The sequence below is a fragment of the Notechis scutatus genome, chromosome Z (genome assembly GCF_049901735.1).
Source record: "Notechis scutatus isolate UNSWTSFEM ecotype Mainland chromosome Z, rNotScu1.2, whole genome shotgun sequence".
Lineage (NCBI taxonomy): Eukaryota > Metazoa > Chordata > Lepidosauria > Squamata > Elapidae > Notechis > Notechis scutatus.
Genome location: NC_142025.1, coordinates 137,054,354 through 137,075,091, shown reverse-complemented (window position 1 = coordinate 137,075,091; position 20,738 = coordinate 137,054,354). Strand labels below are relative to the sequence as shown.

The 20,738-nt window shown below is 42.8% G+C and overlaps 1 protein-coding gene across 1 annotated transcript in view; it reads right to left on the bottom strand.

Annotated features, from left to right (window-relative positions):
* The window catches only part of PTPRH (protein tyrosine phosphatase receptor type H), a 37,295-nt gene that overhangs the window by 11,291 nt on the left and 5,266 nt on the right, over nucleotides 1-20,738 (bottom strand). The window contains exons 3-11 of the mRNA XM_026677392.2: nucleotides 19,511-19,708; nucleotides 18,188-18,436; nucleotides 12,979-13,230; nucleotides 11,313-11,582; nucleotides 9,964-10,239; nucleotides 7,290-7,550; nucleotides 7,034-7,115; nucleotides 6,409-6,456; nucleotides 5,711-5,801 (exon numbers count right to left, since the gene is read on the bottom strand). Of these exons, the coding sequence (XP_026533177.2) occupies nucleotides 5,711-5,801; nucleotides 6,409-6,456; nucleotides 7,034-7,115; nucleotides 7,290-7,550; nucleotides 9,964-10,239; nucleotides 11,313-11,582; nucleotides 12,979-13,230; nucleotides 18,188-18,436; nucleotides 19,511-19,631 (1,650 nt within the window). The 5' untranslated portion in view covers nucleotides 19,632-19,708. The remainder of the gene's footprint in view (nucleotides 1-5,710; nucleotides 5,802-6,408; nucleotides 6,457-7,033; nucleotides 7,116-7,289; nucleotides 7,551-9,963; nucleotides 10,240-11,312; nucleotides 11,583-12,978; nucleotides 13,231-18,187; nucleotides 18,437-19,510; nucleotides 19,709-20,738) is intronic.

The following is a 20,738-nucleotide window of genomic DNA, read 5'->3' as shown; positions in this document are numbered from 1 at the left end:
ATCCCTGCCTTTACTTCTTGTTTTCAACTCCCCGCCTCGATGTGTCTGTTCAGATTAAGTCCCACAAAGTCTATTGAGACTTAATGCCAGCAGGATGAGGACAGACGTCTTCCTGACCAGTTGCTTTGCCGTTGGGCTAGGTTACAAATCCCATCATTCTCAGCCATCATGCCTTGGGACTGATGCTCACATCAATTGTTGAAGATGCAAAGTTTCATTAAAAATCGGAGAGAGGTCCAAGGCTATTTTATTTTAAATGCACCCAAAACAGCTCTGTTCCTTTGCATCCTAGATCAAAGTAATTACAGGTAGTCTTCGACTTACAATGGTTCATTTAGTGACCATTCAAAGTTATAAAAGCACTGAAAAACGTGACTCTGTTTTTATTATTTATGACCTTTGCAGCATCCCCATGGCCATGTGATCAAAATTCAGATACTTGGCAATTGGTATGCATTGGAATGAATGAATGAATGAATGAATTCTTTATTGGCCAAGTGTGATTAGACACACAAGGAATTTGTCTTGGTGCATATGCTCTCCGTGTACATAAAAATAAAATTTATGATGACCGCAGTGTCCCTGGGACATGTGGTCACTTTTTGAGATCTTTTGACAAGCAAAGTCAATGGGAAAGCTAGATTTATTTAACAACCAGGTTGCTAACTTATCAACTGCAGTGATTAACTTAACAACTGTGGCAAGAAAAGTTGTAAAACTTACTTAACAACAGAAATTTTGGGCTCAATGGTGTACCTATATCTTCTCTGTGCTTTTTGTTCCACTGAAGTCAATGATCTCATACATGAGAATTGATGGAGAAACACAAAACGCTGAAAATTGATTTCCTTCCATGAAATTCTGAATCGTGTTTTTAATTGGATCCAGCTTGACTGTGGAGCTGGACAGTTGTTTTCCTTCCTCACCCCGATCCATACTCCACCTGAAAAATAGGCCTTAGGGATCTTAAAATCTGTTAAGAGAAGCCAGATAGATAATTAACACCTGGGATCCATCATTCATACCAAGGAAAGATTTGCCTGGTGCCAGACAAACCATACATTTCAGCAGAAATGGGGGGAAAAGTGCTACAAGAATACACTACAGATGACCACTGAGCTATGATGCTGTTGCCAAATCTTTCCCATGGCAGCCACAAGATGAGTGGGCTTAAACTGCCAGAAAGCCAGTAAACAAAGCTATTGCTGAGGATTCCGGAAGTCCCCAAATTTGAAGAGTGCTGGGAGAAGGCTAATGGGCGTGATAGGTGAGAAAATCTGTTGCTTAATGTTTGTTTATTTAAAATGTTAGTCAATGAGAACAGAGCTGGAAGGGACCTTGTAATCTAGCCCAATCCACTGCTCAGACAGGAGACGCTATACCTGTGATGGCGAACCTATGGCACGCGTGCCACAAGTGGCACGCAGAACCATTTGTGCTGGCACGCGAGCCACAGGCAAACTTACCTCACTGTGCATGCCTGCGCCTCACAGCTGATTCCCCGATTGGTTTGAGGTTCGGCCTCCCAGAGGCTTGAAAAAGCCTCTGCAAGGCTTCTCAGGATGGATTATAGGCCTGTTTCGCCACTTCCGATATTACAGGAAGTGATGAAACAGGCCTATACTTAGGCCTGAGAAGCCTTGCAGAGGCTTTTTTCCAAGCCTCTGGGAGGCTGAAAAAGGCCTCAAACCAATCGAAAAAACCAGCTGTGAGGCGCAGCGCAGGTAAGGGGGTGGGAGTGGGGATTGTGCATGCATGTGCAGGGGGCACGGGGAGGGGGGGCACGCATTGCATTCTGGGTGCTGGCTTGTGAGTATGGGCGTGCTGACACACTCACAATTTTTGGCACAGGAGCCCAAAAAGGTTAGCCACCATTGGCCTATACCATTTCAGACAAATGACTGTCCAGTCTCTTCTTAAAAACCTCCAGTGATGAAGCACCGACAACTTCTGGAGGCAAGCTGTTCCAGTGGTTAATTGTCCTCGGGAGAAGTTTCTCCTTAATTCCAGGTTGCTTCTCTCCTTGATTAGTTTCAATCCATTATTTCTTGCCCTGCCCTCTGGTGCTTTGGAAAATAAGTTGACCCCCTTCCTCTTTGTGGCAGCCTCTCAAATACTGGAATCTCTATAAAGAAGCCTCTTTAAGCTTTTAAAGCTTTAAACTTTTTTTAAAAAGCTATTATGTCAGAATTTTTAACAACCATCAAAAATGGAAAATTCTTTTCTTGCAGGGTATTCTTTACCAAGATTTATTGATAAGATGAGGTTATAAAAATTCCAGCTATTGGAATTGCTGATAATGGAGATATTTGCAATGGGTTGCTTATATGACAAACACCTTAGTCTTTATCAGTCTGGAAACTCTTATACACAGCAGGAACAGAGCTGCTAACAAACGGAAGAAAACTGGTGACATATTAATATAAAAAGCTGAATATAATATGGAATATTTATGGAGCACTCATTTTTAACAAATATATTTCAAGATACCACGAGGAAAGGAATCAGTGGAATTAAAGCTTACAATGAAGCTTTACTTGTTCATTTCTGCAATGCATGCCTCAAATCCAATTGAACCCATTGGAAATTCAAGCTTTGCAGAAATAACATTGAAAACCCCCAATAGTTTCTAAGAACAGTGGAGTGCGGTGGTTGCAAGTTAATTTAAGAATTATCAACAGCTCAGGTGCTAACACTTGATTTTCCTACTCTTTCTGCATAACTGATGTTTGCACTGTTGGGAACAATGTATTTATAGATATTTCACAAAAACGTGAAGAGAAACAAGAAATGGCTAGGTGGTGATTTGTAAACTGCCCCTCCCTCCCAGGAAAGCCGATTGCAAGTCTCATCAAGGAATATTTCCAACAAGGAGCATATATAAATAAATATACAGGTGGTCCTCGACCTATGACCACAATGGAGCCCAACATTTCTGTTGCTAAGTGAGATGTTTCTTAAGTGAGTTTTGCCCCATTTTATGACCTTTCTTGCTACATTTGTTAAGTGAATCACTGCAGTTGTTAACTTAGTAGCACAATTGTTAAGTGAATCTGGCTTCCCCACTGATTTTGTTTATCAGGTCACAAAAGTGTGAAAAATAGTCATAACTCACTGTTTTTCAGTGCCATTGTTACTTTGAATGCTCACTAAGCAAACTGTTATAAGTTGAGGACAACCTCAATAAGTCATATATTAGATCATACTGTTCCATCTTGTCTCCTCTTCCTCCTTCTTCCCACACCCCCTTGGCATATCTCAGGACTTCCCCAAAATGCACAGTTATTCTTTTTGCAAACTCTAGGAGTTGCAGACTCTATACTCCTGGGGAATGTCAGGTTAATAGTACTCCAGGCAGTGGTTTCATGCTGTTATCTTGAGGGAGAACATAGAAATGTAAATCTATTATTCAAAGCCCAAAGGGAAAGTTTAGGTCTTATGGAGATTCTCAGCCATCCAGTTCATAGTTGTCCCAGTTGCACCTTTTTCTTCAAAAGGCAACTGGATTATTTTTTTCCCCTTGAGGAAGAAGAAGTATGCGACCTTTGCAGCAGTTCCAAGAAGATTTCACAACCAACTACACCCTTTGGGGTCCTTGGTGCTCTCTGAGCTTGCTTGTTTTCTTGCAGATGTTTCATTACCCAAACTAGGTAACATCACCAATGCTAGTCAATTGCACCCTCTTTCAGATTATCCTGAGAGCACAGACAAGCCCTCAAGTGGCATCAACAGCTTTCAGAGAGAGTACTAACGTCCAGATGACTACAAAGAAAACACAATCCTTCCATTACCCCTTCCTCCTCTCAGAACCTATCCTTCCATTCCCCACTGTCCAGGCTCAACCACATGTACCTATCCTTCCATTCCTCCAGCATCAGAATTGAAGTTTCGTGGATGAGAAGTAAAATATTTTCTTAAAAACAAAACAAAACAGAATAACAGAATTGGAAGGGATTTTGGAGGTCTTCTAGCCCAACCTCCTGCTCAAACAAGAAACCCTATAACATTAGAGACAAACGGTCTTCTTAAAAACCTCCAGGTTTCGAGCACACAGAACTTCTGTCATTCCACTGATTAATTGTTCTCACTGTCAGGAAATTCCTCCTTAGTTCTAGGTTGCTTCTCTTCTTGATTAGCTTCCATCCATTGCTTCTTGTCCTGCCTTCAGGTGTGATGACCCGTAGTCTCTCAAAATAACCCAAAACCCAAAACATATATTAAAGTCCGGTAAGGCCTTCAACTGAACTTCACTGTTTTATTTGGCACAGTTTAAAGTCACAAAAGTAACTAATGAGGCAAACAGAAAACCCAAACAAACTGCATTGATGAGAGTTCCGAAGCAAGCCAAGATAACTAATCATAAACTCCAGGAAAATAACCGAGAAAAGTCCATGGGAAGAACGCCAACAAAGATAAACCTCTTTCAAGTTGAACACTAAATTGACTCCTGCAAACTCTAACTGCGCAGTTGCAAACTTATATACATAGCTCCCACCTGCAAGCCACGAGGAGGATCATGGTAATCTCCTCTTGAATAGACCTCGCTTTTCCCTGATCCTCTCCTCCCAGCATGACCTAGGATGGATAAGGGATGGGCCTGGATCCTCTTCTGACTGCTCAGCCGGCCTCTGCCCTTCCCCAGCCTCCTCCACCACCTCTGGAGCCACACTTCCACTCCCTGTTGGCTGTTCCTCCTCTTCCTCAGAGTCAGTCTCCACCAGGGGCATGACATCAGGTGTCTTGGAGAATAGGTTGATCCCCCCCGAGATATCGCAACAGTGCAAAAGCAAACAAGCAAAACATAACAGTGCAGTTGCCTTTTGAAGGGGGGAAAAAAACATATTTGAGAGTTCTTCTACAGGACACCCTGGTGAGTATTTGCAGAACATTATCACAGCTCCTGTTCCCATTTCTCTGATTCCTGGGTGGCTGAAATGTGTGGGGCCTGGAACTTGACACCATGGAGTCTAACCAATGTAGACCACACTGGAACATATAATCCTCTTGTAGATACTTAGCACATCCATGCAGAATAATATGATGACTTGAAATGGAAAAATGGAGGCAGTCTCCCTTGGGCAACATTTTCACTGAAGGGAGAACTATCACTGTGACATGACATTTTCTTTTTCTTCCTTTCTGATAGAATATGTAAAGTCTCAGGGCAAGAACTAAAATACACAGATTCTTTTTTTTCTTAAAGAGAAAACAACAGGAGGAAAAGTTCTAATGGTAAATATCACTGATTCAATGTCAGTGCACTTCATTTTTCTGATGTTCCACAATAACACAGCAGCGAGCATCAGGAATTGAATCAATTTTTTATATTGCATCCATTTATATGCATTAGGAAACATAGACAGCAGAGTGATAGCGGCGTTTGTGATGGAAGTCTGTTGGATGATTTCTCCAGAAATGTTTCGTCAAAAGGAATGTCTAACCCTTTGAAACCCCTTTAGACATTCACCCCTATTCAAAGAGAAAGCTCGGTGGAGTAAAATCCTTGTTTTCCAGAATGCTTTGTCCTGGGGCAAACGAACAGCCCATGAGCCTCTGACTGTCAATGCTGGGTATTGCTGGATTTTGGGTGCTGTAGGCAGAGTGGTTTCTAAGCTCTGCCTAGAGATATGGGGATTTGGGGGATGGATTCCTCTGTAGGCCAGTTGTGTGTTTCTCTACTGAACTATGAACCTTGTCTCCGACTTCATACCTGGTATTCAACAGCTAAGCTGAAGGCGCTATCTGACAGCTTCTCGTAGCAATGATGTGGGAAAGCCGACACGGGTACTGCACCGAGGACTCTATAAGAGATAAATAGTAGAGAAATTGGATCATTTCAATACCAAAGGGTGCAGTCAAGTGTAGTTACTCCAAGTAGTTTGGTAGGAATTCTTCAAGGTCGGCCAGATTAGGAAATCAATGACATATAGGTCACTACTTATTTACTATAAAGCTATAGTAGCAAAATCTTGCAAGTCTGAATGGGCTTCTCTGCACCCACTTTATCTTATCTGGAGTAAGGAAGGGCTTGTCTGGGAATTTTTTTTTTCATGGTCTAGGCTCAAGCCCCTCTTATCTGACCATTGCTTTTGTAACAACTCTTCTCTTGTCCTTCAAAATATTTCCTTCGTTTCCCTACAACTGGCTTACCTTGCATTTCTCTCCCCCTCCCTCCCTCTTTTTCTCCCTTCTTCTCTCCCTCTGTGTCTCTCTCTCTCCTCCCCCCTCCTTCCTTCCCTCCCTCCCTCTATCTGTCTCATTCTCTCCTTCCCTCCCTCCCTCCCTCTCCCTCTCTCTCTCCCTCCCTCCCACTTCTAATCCTAGGCAGGGCTTTGCCTTCACCATTGCTTGGTCTCAAACAAGGTAATATGGTGCTACTCTTCTAAAAATCTTAAAATTTATTCTCACCTAGGTAAGTTCACATCTGGATTCTGCTCCTCCAAGACATCTGTCATTCTGAAATCAAGGTAGGAAAATTGGAAGTGACACTTGGGCATCTGTTAGTGCTCCCATTCTTATCAGTAAGGGGAATGTCAAACAAGAGACTGCTGAATTGAAGTCAACAATGCAAGATCCATTTCCAGGAACTCCAGAACTCAATTTTCCATCATCATGGCCTGAGTGTTACTCAAATTTCAAGATATCCAACTGATATTTATAATAGGCAGATAATTCATGGATAGGTTATGTTAAGGCAACCTTTCCCTAATTTAGGATTCCGAAAATATGTTGGATCAATTCCCATAATATTCAGTCAGTCCTTGCTGTAGACAAAAGTCAAGTGCAAAGGTTGCTAACAATAGGGTCCTTGATGCTTTCCAAGCTTGGTTGCTTTCTTACAGACATTTCATTATCCAACTAGTTATTATCGTCAGTATCAGCAGTGCTAGCTAGCTCAGGAAATTACCTAGCTGGATATTGAAATGTCTGCAGAGTACCAAAGACCCCTCAGAGAGCACCAAGGACCCCAGAATTCAACTCTGAGCTACAAATATTTCCTCCTATTGGTGCTCACAATCTCAAACATGCTTACCTTGGTCTCCTGAAATAAAAGAACAGGAAGCAAAGGATGACCAACAGAAACAGCACTGCAAAAAGGGATCCAAGGAGAGCCACTGAACACAGAAAGAAAACGTAAGATCTTTGGACAAACAATTGGGCCCAAAAATGTATGAAACAATTGGTACCCTCCAAATGGAATGGTCTTCTTCAGAAATAATTACTTAAATTGCTATGGTACAACTGCATGATTAGCACATAATTTACACTAAGATGATCTTAGATCTCACCTGTACCAATGGTGCACTCCACAGTATCTGAGACTGCATATTGGTTGTACCAAAATGTTTTTATTTTAATTTGGTAGACTTTGGCAGGCCGAAGTTCTTGAATCACCACTGGTTCACTGCAATTTGGCTCATTTTTCCAAGCTTGATCTGACACGAGGACCACAATTTTACTAACAGCACTTGCTGGACATGTCCAGGATAATTTCAGACTCCAGCTATCTTTCGAAGGGACACATGTCAAATCACTTACTTGTTCTGGCTCTGTACAAGCAAGAAGGAAAGAGGGTTAGGCAGGTGCCTTCTCACAATCTCACCAGCTCATTCTACCAACTTTAGTTGTCTAGAGCGTGGGTGTCAAACTGGCAGCCAGTGGGCAAATGTGTCACACGCAGGCCATGTCCACCCCAGCTTCAGGAAGGGGGAAAAACGTCTCAACACATCACGTGACGTTAATGTGACGTGGGGAGTTTGACATCCATGGTCTAGAGAGCTGCTCCCATCAGAGAAAATGAAGTGGTCGCCTTGAGAAAATTACAGAAAAAGGAGCCAAGCTCCCACCAGGTTCCTGTTTGATTAGAACTACATTTGGACTGTGAAACTCCACTTGATTATTAAGTGGCAGTTAATGTGTCTCTACTGCCAACTAGGGGCATCTGCAGTTTGCAAGCAAGCTCTGATAGCTGCTCTGTTGATCAATCATATCAACCATGTTTTCTTGGGCTGCTCCTGGGTGCCCATTTGACTTAAACATCTCTGCCTGTTTTCCTATTACATACAAAGACATAACTCTCTGGACAAGGCTCTAATGTTGGGAAAAATAGAAGGAAAGAAAAAGAAGAGGATGACTAGGAACAAGGTGGATGGACTCTGTTGCCTTTGGGAGACCTGATAGATTAGGTGAGAGTCAGAGCATCATGGACAAAAGTCTAACTAGGTGGTCACTAGGAGACAAAAGCTTGATGATACAAAGTCAATCATTCATTCATTGGGTCTGGGAGCCCTCTCATTTCCCCGCTTCTAACCTAATGTTGCTTCCTAGTCTATCTCTGGCCTTCTATAGGTTGGTAGCCATCAAGCGTACATTAAAGGTTAATGCACATTTTAGACAAAGGGTGGAACCATTGCCTTCTTCCAGTTATAATCTGAGAACACCCAGAAAAGTCTTCTACATTAATGCAGAATGGCAGGATATGCCCAGCCCTGACTGTGGTCTTCCCCCATTCAGGCAGGGGTTGCTTAGTAGTCAAGCGTGCATGTAGAACATTCCTGATTCAAATTCTGGGCATCTATTTCTCTCTCAGTGTCAGGTTTCAAGTAATGCAATCATCATGAAATGAACTCGGAAGCATTGCAATTCCTCAAAGAATCGTTTTATTTACTTACACATCTTGGCACGAACTGGTGATTGGGGCACGTGATGGAATGATGGGTGCAGGGAGTGGATCTGTAATTTTTTAACTTATTGGAGGAAAACCCGGAACTTTCAGATTCGGGTTTTCCCAGATGTGCCAGTCTAATAAAAGGAAACTTTGAGAAAATGCCTGTCTCGGAGTTTTTAATTGGACTTGGGTTTTTCTGGAACGCTGACACTCAAACTTTTCTCTTTCTTGAACTTCACTATTTGGCAGAGGGGTGGGAGTTGAGGGTGGACAATTCAGGGCTGGCAGGCAAAATGAAGGAAGATCTCAGGAGGCAGGTGCAAAAGACACTCCAGTGATACCGTAAAGGAGATAATTGTATGCATCACATCCCTTTGGCCATCCATGAATGGCACCCCCATCAGCTGGGCTAAATTGAAATTCAACCAGCAATCTAGTTCCTTATGCTCAGTGAATTGGTCAAGGTTTGAGGCCAGACATTGTGGCCCAGCTCTGGCATCAGATTATCATGGACAAAATCTATCTGTGTACAGGTAGTCCTCGGCTTACGAACGAAGTTGAGCCCCAAAATGTTGTTGCTAGGTGAGACAGGCTGTTAAATGAATATTGCCCCATTTTACGATCTTTCTTGCCACAGCTGTTAAGTGAATCACTGCAGTTGTTAAGCTAATAACACGCTTGTTAAGTGAACCTCATTGACTTTGCTTGTCTGAAGGTTGCAAAAGATGATCACATGACCCTGGGACGCTGCAACCGTCATAAATATGAGTCAGTTGCCAAGCATCTGAATTTTGATGACATGACCATGGGGGTGTTGCAACGGTTGTAAGTATGAAAAATGGTCATGTCACTTTTTTCAATGATGTAACTTTGAACGGTCACTAAATGTTGTAAGTTGGGGACTAGCTGTAGTGGGAGTAAAAAAATAACGTCATGGCACATAATCAGTACATCATGAGCCACGCTAGTGCAGTGGTTAGAGTGCAGTACTGCAGGCTATTTCTGCTGCCTGCCAGCTGCCTGCAATTTGGCAGTTCAAATCCCACCAGGCTCAAGGTTGACTCAACCTTCCATCCTTCAGAGATCGGTAAAATGAGGACCCAGGTTGCTGGGGGGCAATATGCTGATTCTATAAACCGCTTAAAGAGGACTGTAAAGCACTGTGAAGTGGTATATAAGTCTAAGTGCTGTTGCTATCATTCATAGCCTAATTCTTTCCATATATCTATTATTCTTTGATAAAGAATGGTTTCCCCCCTTCTCCTCTTTTTTTTTGCAAAATGAGGATTAAGTACTTGTGGCTCCAGGCTGCTGAAGGCCAATGCTATCTCTGGATAGGGAACCATTTCCAGCTGTGCTGAAGATGGTGAAGGTGTAATTGGTGCTGGGAGTGAGACCATGCAGGACAGCTTGGTCCAAAGGCTTGGGGTATGTTTCATTTCCTCTGGATTTTTCTGAAGGGCTCCACTGGAGTCGGATGGCACTGAATGGTGAGTTCGGGTTCACCCAGGCAAAATGAGCCGTGGTTTGATTGATCATCTGGATGCGGAAATTGGCCGGGGGCAGTGGAGCTGAAAGAGAGGGGTAGAGTGTTAGAACATCAATCCCAGAAAGCAACAAGCATGGTTGTGTTTGAGAGGCAGTTTGGCCTAGTGGTTAAAGCACCAGGCTGAAAACCAGGAGACTGTGAGTTCCAATCCTGCCTTAGGCATCAAAGCTAGTTGGATGGTTTTGGGCCAATTAACAGGACACTGTGAGTTCCAGTCCCGCCTTAGGCATGAAAGTTGACTGGATGACTTTGGGCCAATCACCAGGAGACTGTGAGTTCTAGTCCCACCTTAGACATGAAAGCCGGTTGGGTGACTTTGGGCTAGTCACTTTCTCTCACCCCAATGCACCTGACAGGGGTTGTTGCAGGGAAAAAGAAGGAGTGTAAGTTACGCCCGCCATTTTGAATTATTTATATAAACAATAAAGGCAGGATAAAAAATATCTAAAAATGAAAACATACAATAAAATATAAAAGGGAGAGCTCTCTTTTATAGGCGTCTTTGGTTTCATGCATTCTTTATGTATGAGAAGACATCATTCCCAGCCACTAGTTCCACAGGCAGGGGATGTTGGCAGTTGCATCTGATACAACTGGCAGCAGAGGTGGTCTTCAGCAGGTTCTGACCGGTTCTGGAGAACCGGTAGCGGAAATTTTGAGTAGTTCATAGAACCGGCAAATACCACCTCTGACTGGAGATTTTACAGTATCCTTCCCCTGCCACACCCACCAGGCCATGCCCACAGAAACAGTAGTAAAAAAAATTGAATCCCACCACTAACTGGCAGCCACATAGGTAGGAGAAGGCCTGTGGATAGGAAGAGCTTGGAAATCAGAAGCAAATCTGTACTGAAGGCTAGGAAGCCTCCAGGATTCCTTTATTTATTGCCCTGACATCTTTCCCGTTTTGTGTAGCGCTTGAGCATCACAATGTCTCGGGTGTGTGTGTGTGTGTGCAGATGGAGCAAGGCCAAGTACCCAAGACCTCTCTCAGAATGATTCACGGCCAAGCAACGATTGAAATTCTAGCTCCCTTCAGAGCTGAGATGTCAACCAAACAAGGTTCCTGAACGCTTTTCAAAAATTGGCACTCACATGTTAGAGTCCACTGCTCTGCGGCTGTGCTCAAAATCCCATTTAATTTTGATGTCACCTTCACCAGGTACAGAACTCCTGGCTCCAAATTGCAAAGGGTGTAATGGGAATCCGGAATGATTCGGTTGTCCACTTGGGTTCTGCCGTCTCTCCACCAACTGATTCCGTATGAATAGTCCTTCGCATTCGGGTCTTTGGGAGGGTTCCAGGCCATGGAAAGTTGATGAGAGCTGTAACTTTCTACAGTGATATTCTCAGGGCTGTTGGGAGCTGAGGAAAGAGCAGATTTACAACCCATAAAAGATTCAGGCTTATCCGACTCCCTGTTTCAGTCGGCCAAAAGGATTCTGGGAGTTGAAGTCCACACATCTTCTACTTGCCAAGGTTGAGAAACTCTGCTCTGGCCTGTTCTTTGGACATGAGCGGAAAAGAGTTACTGCAATGAACAGGATTGCTACCGAATCTCGCATGCTTCGCCAGGGGTCCCCAACCCCCATCCCTGGACTGGCACCAATCCGTGGCATGCCAGAAACCAGGTCTCAACTCATAAAATATTTCTATGGTCTTTTTAGAGTTGTCAACAGAAAGGGGGGCGGGAGCAGTGCACCAGCTTGCAAACTGAAAGTGCATTCCATAAATGTTTTCAAAGATAGTAACTAGATGACTGACATTTCTGCCGTGCAAAATTCTAACTGGAGAGCATGATTGATGACTCTTGGCTATGGATGTGTCCCATTGGAGAATATGAATTACGATACACCCAGGGGGTGGGGGAAAACCAGGGTCAAGGGTGACAGTGAATTATGTGCCTCAGAGTCAGCTACACCCAGGCAATGCCGAACATTTTAACTCCCAATAAATCCTTTTGAAGTTTTGGAAGTTTGGCTCGAGACTCATGATTTAAATGGGGGTAACTGCCAGAATCCTGACACCAGGCCACATAAACAAGGGAAGCCCCATCTGTGGGATGCAGGCACCATGCAAAACCATGCCCCCACTTGTCTGTGGAAAAACTCTCTCCACAGAACCAGTCCCTGGTGCCCAAAAGGTTGGGGGCGGCTGCTGTGCTACGGCAACTACCAGGGCCCCAGCATCTGCGTAGGACCCACCAAACTCTCCTTTGATATTTTCTTTCTGGCCTCGGGCTTTGATTATCAACCCCGGAGCCTTTTGTAAATCATCCTTTGTTGTTATATAAAGCACCAATGAGAAATTAAATTGGTAGCTAAATAGGCAGTCCTCGCTTATACAAATACAAAGGGGATTGGCAACGACATCTTTAGGCAAGGCAGTCACTAAGAGAGAAATAATTACTTTGTTCATGGCCGTTAAGCAAATCACTTGTGATCGCTAAGTGAAAGATCACCTGACTGCAATGGATTTATGATCTCACTTCTGCTGTCATGTGACTGTGACTTGCTTCTCACTGACTCTGCTTGTTGGAAGTGTGCAAATGACAACCACATAACCACAGGATGCTGTGACTGTCATAAAGTAACTTTTCCAGTGCTGTCACAACTTCAAACGGTCGCTAAAAGGGTGGTCCTTAAACAAGGACTGCCTCTGATAGCCCACAAAACACTTGGACTTCTTTTATGGATTCTAAGCCGCCATTTCTTCACCCTCCCACTCCCCCCTTCTCCCGCTGGCATTAAATCCATTCTACCTGTCATGACACTTATGGTCTTTGTGTCACCATAAACGTTGCTCTTGGTAATGGCCCTGACTTCAATTGTGTACATTGTTCCTCCTTTCAATCCTTCCGCAAGAAACGGGCTTTCATTGTCAATGGCGCAGTTGATCAAGCAGACACAATAAGTGTAGGTGTGGTTTTGAGGGTCTCTGGGTGGCTTCCATCCAATCTGCAGGGAATGCGCTGTGCGGTTTTCTATTGTGAGGTTCTGGACCGACGAAGGCCCTGAGATAAAGAGAAGACATTTTTCACAGCTTTCTCTACTGAGCGGCTTAGCCAATACTTGTTGATTCAGCATCATTGCTGAGAACTGCAACAAAATGGTACAACATGGAATGTGCTGATGTCCAGGATGTAGAAATTGAAATAATAAATAAAGAAGCAAGCAAGCTGTTCTATTTCCCTCTACTCTCATTTGTTCCACTTTTATCTTTTCCCAGAATAATCAGCTAAGCATTCTTCAATACAAAGCTTAAGATTTATTAGGCTATTGGCTACCCCTAATTATATTTGTTGTTTAAAAATAAACATTTTAAATTGTTGAATTGGGTTTTTTTTAAACTTCGCACTTCCCTTAAATCTCCTCATTTATTGTTATTGAGTTTGATGGCGCCATTTTGCCAACTTAAAGATGGACATTCAGAAAACCAAGCTGGATACTATATTAGAAACAGTATTGGTTCTCAGTTTGGAACTTTAATCAGAAATTTAATAGGCTTCATTGTGTGAATAATTGATTTGTCAGTGTGTAGGTACTTGCATACAACTTTGCATATCATCTGTCTTTATCCTTTCAGCATTTTTGCACTCCTATGTCATTATCCTCACTGATGCCTCTTATTGTCCAATAGGGAGATGTCAAAAATGGCAACCAACTGGGTCTTCCGGTTTGTCGGCTTTGCGAGCGGCAGGGATTCGCGAAGCTGCGCGATCCCGCTGCGCTAGCCGCTTTTGGTGCTCCGATCCGGACGGGTCCGGAGCTAGGCTGCCCTGCAGGGGCAGCTGAAGATAGGGGGGATCCGGAGAGGGGTTTGGGGGTGTTGCAGACCCCTCCCCGGCCGGCAGAACCCCTTTTCCCAAGACGGTGCAGCAGCGGTCCGCAATGGCCGCCACAAAGAAGCTGGCAGCCGGGTAAGAATGCGCAGGAGGAAGTGGAGAAAGTTTTTGAAAAGAGAAAGTTTTTCTTGGTTCCCAGGACTCTAAGACATATTTAACAAAACTCCTGAAAATTATGACTTTCTGAATGATACCTTCTAGAAGAGGAAAAAAGCGGCAGTTTGGTGGTGCTGAAAGGAAAGTTTACTCTCCTTCCCGACGGAATTAATAAGTGGACATTGAGAAACCTGTTTTTTTCAGGTAAAACTAGCTTTATGGGATAAGTCGGAAGGGAGAGGACAAAAAATATATTCATCTGGTTTGATTTTGTTGGAGGAGATGCCTTAAGGATTTGAAGACAGAAATAGAACTCCAACAAGGCTTCAAAATACAGATTTGGACTTTCTTTTTTCTTTTGTCTGATACTACCCCTGGAAGAGAAAGGGAGAATTTTGTCTTGGCTTGGCTTGATTGAGGATTGTGGATTTTGGGATTGTTTTACTTTTTTTAAAAAATATCTTGGTTGGTGTAAGAAGAAAGAGGGAAAAAAGAAAAGAAAAGAAAAGATCTATAATGGCTTTTTCTTTTGAGGAACTGAGGGAAGAATATGAGCAAACAAAAGCAGCCGGTAAAGATGGTATGGAAAAAGCCTTCCTATTTTTAGAAATGGCGCTGGTTAACTATCAACAAACAATACAACAGATGGAGGCAGAAGAACAACAAGAAAAAGAAGATGAAGACGCCATCTTTAATGAATTCCAAAATTTAACTAAGAAAGAAGGAAGGAAGAAAGCGAGGAAAATGAAGAACTTAAGATCTAAAAAAACATTTAAGAAAGAGAAAAATAAGATGCAAAATAAATATAATGATAGTAAACAAAAGAAAAAGGGAACACAACAGAGAAGGGATGCCAGCAAGACAGAGGCTAGAAGAAGGGGGGTAGGAAGATTTGGTGGGGGAAGAAAGAAAGGGGAAAGGCGGAGAAAAGCCACAAAGTTTTGAAATTAGATGGGAAAAGAGGAATTTTTTTAGGGACAAAGGGTAAAGTACAATTTCCTTAAAAAAAGATTTTGCAAGGTACATAAGATGGTATTGTAACATCTGTATTAGAAATAGAAAATTAGAATGGCTTAAGAGTTAATAAGAAATTAAAATGTTGAAATGTTTAACAATGATTGATTTTAAAATGTAATAAAATATTAAAGGGAAAGGCAATGGGAATGTTATAAGATTTAATATTTAGATTTATTATTTAACTATGTATTTAATCATTTTGGATTTATCACTCTGTTTTTATTGTTATTAAAAGAAAAAAATTAGTAGATAGAATGTACCAAGCAGAATCAGATTGGGTATTAGGTGTTATTTTAAATGTTAATCTAATTAATTTAGGGGAGGATAGAAAGGCATCATACTCTGATTAGTGATTTCAGGAGAAATTCTTTTTTTTTTTTTTTTATAAGGAATGAGATAGAGGGATAATAAAGAATGGGCAAAAGATACAAATATAATGATTTGAATTAAGATGGATTAAATAAGATAGAATTATGAAGAGTGAAATGTGTGGAGAAGTTTATATAGAAGATATAGAATGGTAAACAAAATAGGTAATGATATGTAAGATGAGCATGAATATAATTGAAGCCCATATAAAGAGAGGTACCTGGGGCCAAGTTACTTTCCTAAAAGATTTTTTATATGTTTGTTTGTTGTGTGTTTATGTTTTTGAGAGTATTAATAAAACCTTGTAGAAATACAGAATGAGAATAATGGTAATCAAGTCAGAAAGAAATAGATGAAATAATAATAGTGAAACTGAATAAGAGTAAAGAGAAATTGGATAAGAGGTATTTTTATGCTCATATGGAAATGGCTTAAAATAGAATTGTATTGTATAAAATAAGGTTTTATCTGACTTGTAAAATTTATAATGGAAAAAGGTTCAAATATGTAATGGTTGATGATGATTTGTTTGTCTTTGAAATTAATAAAATTTGCTTAAAAAAAAATGGCAACCAACCAACCCCTCTTTCTCTGCCTTCATTCTCATCTCTTTGCTGGTGGCTTTTAAAACAAAGCATAATTGTGGCTATTGCAAGGGAAAAAGTAGCAAAAGTGATTGACAGATAAATGGACTGGGCTAATGTATAAGTATACATTTATACTTATTATCTTGTAAACAATTGACAAATCAAAATAAATAAAATAAAATAAATAAATAAATAATGTCAAGATGTTATGACATTCCATAGATAGAGGGAGGAAGCAGTGGGTTGGGATCCTTTTTTAAAAAATTATCGGTTCCGTGGGCATGGCTTGGTGGGCATGTCAGGGGAAGGATACTTAAAATCTCCAGTCGGAGGCGGTATTTGCCGGTTCTCCAAACTACTCAAAATTTCCACTACCGGTTCTCCAGAACTGGTCAGAACCTGCTGAATACCACCTCTGGGAGGAAGGGAAACCCCAAAAGCGGAGGTGAGTTGAGCAGGGAATTCATGCCACTGACCAACTGTCCACTGCAGAACTCCAGATGTTTCCTCTAGAGCAGGTATCCACAACCACTGGTCCACAGCCCACTCCTGGACTGCGCCCTATTTGGAACTAAGCTACGAGAGAGATGGGCCAGTATGCGCATGCAGCTCAACTTGGGCAAGCTGCACTCCAAAGGCTGATCTTCTCACTTGCGTGAGGGGAGCTGTGTGCACCTGTGTGTTGGCCCACCATCCTCACGGCCAGCTTCACCTCTTACCACCCCCCCACAAACAGGCTGCCAAGCCACCTGTTCCCGGTGGCAGAGTGGTGAGAGCCGAGGCTAAGTGGGATGGGCACGTCCTGCTGACCTTTGCTGACTCCCCGAGGCTGTCTGCATAGGACACTTGATCTGCTTTTGGAGCATCGGGAAGCCTCAGTGCCCCCAAAGGCTTCTCTTCTCCACACCGAAAGCTTTTGCAAACAGATAAAAGGCTTTGGGGGACCAATCTTACACTGTTTCAGGCCTTCTGTCCAGTGGCGGGATTCAATTTTTTTTGCCACCGGTTCTGTGGGCGTGGCTTGGTGGGCATGGCAGGGGAAGGATACTGCAAAATCTCCATTCCCTCCCCACCCCACTAACCTGCTTTCCAGCTCCAATCTCCTGTGCAGGGCAACGAAAGAAGATCCAGCTGATCAGCTGGGACTCGGGAGGCAGAGAATAGATGGGGGTGGGGCCAGTCAGAGGTGACATTTGCCGGTTCTCTGAACTACTCAAAATTTTCACCACCGGGTCTCCGGAACTGGTCACGACCTGCTGAATACCACCTCTTCTTCTGTCCCTTTACAAAAGTTTTTGGTGTGGAGAAGCCTAAAGGAATGTGAAACTGCGCCTCAAAGGCTTCTTTTCTTTCTGGATCTGCCAGCCCACCATTCATGAGACCTGTCTCCCCTCTTCCCCCACCAGCTGGGCCACCAAGCCCTAAAGGTTGGGGAAGGACTGGGAGAACCTGAGGGTGGAGTTAAAAGAGGGATCAGCTTAGAATCCCTAGGTAGCCACAAGTGAACTAAATCCAATCTCCCTTGAATTCTGTTGACTCTTATTTAACTTCAAGTAGGTATTAATGTTAGTTGAGAATATTTCTGTGCAATAGACACATACATAGCAATAAATCAGTTTAATTGGACCTTCATGCATGATCTTTTGTGCCTGACAGAGGAAGAGTTGAGACTCAGCTTCCCAAGATTCATGCAAGTTCATAAGCAATATAGATCAGCCCAGATCTCAGGCTGACCCAGCACTTGAGAATGGAAAGAACTTTAGTTCTGCTACATCAGAAAACAGACATCACCAGGAGCCCCGGTGGTGCAGGGTTAGAATGCAGCATTGCAGGAAAACTGCCCACAGCTGGCGTTCGATTCTGATGGGGTTCAAGGTTGACTTAGTCTTCCGTCCTTCTGAGGTTGGTAAAACCAGGATCGAGATTATTGGGGGCAATATGTTGACTCTGCAATTCCATCCAGCACATGTAAAGCACTATGGGGCGATATATAAGTGCTAAGTGCTGCTATCTTCTTGTTTCTGCTGCTGTGAGCACGTAGTGATTGTGAGACTCACTTGTCGTTATGTTGATGGATGCTTCTTGACTACAACTTCCATTCAGGACTCTATACACTGTCATGTTATATTCCTGCCCATGGGATAGGTTTGTCATGACATGGCATGCATTTGCCCAGCTGCTTTTAGAGGTTATTATAGAGTGATCTCTGGAAGCTTCATGACAGCAGTTGATTACATCTTGCCAGTTAAGAGTTACAGAACAGTTGAGTTCCTCCAGTGAAATCAGACCTTTTGTAGGATTCAGTTCTGTGCAGAAAGGGAAACAAATGAATCAGAAATAAAGAGATGATGTCTTTATCATTCCCTAGGTAAACATCTTCAAATTGACTAGCTCTTCCCTTCTGGGTTGCAGCCCTGAGTTCTTCAAGCTGGCACTCCAGGGAACCAGTGTTTTTGACATGTTCCTTTGTCCCATCAAGTTTCCTGCTCTACCTGACTTCCTAAATTTAAAATAGTAATAATAATGCAAGAACATCCCGCAGATTGATTACAACAATATGGCAAATTAGCAACACTGGTGCATTGGAATATCTGCAAAAATATCACTTGCCTGCCAGCAAGAACCGGTGGGACCACAAAATAAACAAAGAGAAAATGAAGAAACTAAAGTGCTTTGGGACTTTAGAATTCAAACAGAAAACCATCTGCCACCCAACACTCCAGGTTTAACAACTGTTGAGAAGAAAGACAAAACAATCTGGATAGTGCGGTACCTGCAGGCAGCAGAATACAAGAGAAAGAACTCAAGGAAATAACAAAATATCAAGATCTACAAATTGAACGATTGTAACAAAAGAAAAAGAAGTACCTATAGTAATAAACACCTTGGGGCCAAACCCCAAACATCTGGAGCATCACTTGGATACCACTGGCATTGACAAAATCACCACTAGTCGACTGCAAGAGGCAGCTTGATTGGAACAGCTTCCATTTTGCAGTGATACCTTTAATATTATTAAACCACAACATCTGCCACAGGTCCTTAGGAAGGACCAGGTGTCTAGGGATGCTGACCCCTCATCTTTGATTACTTGGCTACTAATCAAACTTATGTTGACCCTGGGATTTGGGGAAACTCTTTTTTAAGAGAGAGCTTCTCTCTCTCCTTGGCCAACCTATGCACTTCCAGATCAAATTGTCCAAAGCTTATTCTCAGAAGCCCACATAGTATTGCAGGTCCTTGTTTCTTGGAAATAGGGGAACATTTTCAGGAGCCAAGGTGGTCTCTATCGATTATGCAGCACATGGTTCTCTGCTTGTGGCAGCTGGGTTTTCTTTAGCAGAGAACACAGATAGGACAGTATGGATTTTTAACCTTACTTGCACAGGTAGAGATGGAACAGTTAGGTAGGAAACCACAGATGTTAGCCTCGAACTCATCCCTTTGGCATCCTGAAGGTAGATTTGTAGCATTGAGACAATCTGCATCCCATTGTCTCATCTCCAATCGTCCCTGAATTAAAGGGCAGTAGACGACCACAAATTTGCTTTCAAGCTGACCAGGATCTTCGCAGCAATCTGTGAGAGCAGAAATGAAAGAGTTAGTCTCTCTTAGCTGCAAAAGAAGAAGGCCAAACCAGCTTTCTGGTTCATGCTGGAAACAGCCCAGGAATCAAACTTTTGGTCTAACTTGGTATAGGACAAGAACAAACAATCTTGGGCCGTTGCTCTGACAACTGTGGCAATCAAGGTAAAATGAATACAGATAGTTCTCGACTTACAACCATTTGCTTAATGATCATTCAAAGTTTCACACGCCACTGAAAAAAGAGACATGACCAATCCTCACACTTATGACTGTCTCAGCATCCCCACAGTCACATGATCAAAATTCGGGTGCTTGGCAACTGGCATGTATTTATACAATAGTTGCGGTATCCTGGGGTCACATGATTACCATTCATGACCTTCCCCGCCTGGTTCCAACCAGCAAAGTCAAGGGGGAGAGGACTGGATTCACTTAATAACCATTATGCAATTCACTTAACGACCATGGCCAAAAGGTCATTAAATTAGGCATGATTTCAAGGGTGGGATTGTACCAGTTTAGACAGGTTCTACAGAACTGGTTGTTATGATTCTGCACAGTTCAGAGAACCGGCAAATCGTGCCTCTGGCTGGCCCTGCCCCTTTCTGCCCAGTTCAGTCCTTATTGTGTATGTACAACATTGCGTGCATGCCTGACATTGCTGACTGCGTTCTTCCCCACCCAGGCACTCCTTAAGGTATATTTCCCCTCCCAACGATCAGCTGTTCCAACGATCAGCTGTTCTGGGATTCCCTTCATTTACTTACTGCTTCACCCAGGAGGCTTCCCTGAGGCTCAGGGAGGCAAAAAATGGAGGGGGGGGGGGCGTAGCACTGATGCCAAAAAAAGGGGGAGCCACACCCACCCAGTCACATGACCACACCCACCTAGCCATGCCCACAGAACTGATTGTTACAAAATTTGAATCCCACCCCTGCATGATTCACAACAATTTGCCTTGCTTAACAATGGAAATTCTGATTCCAACTGGAGCCATAAGTTGCGGGTTACCTTTAGATA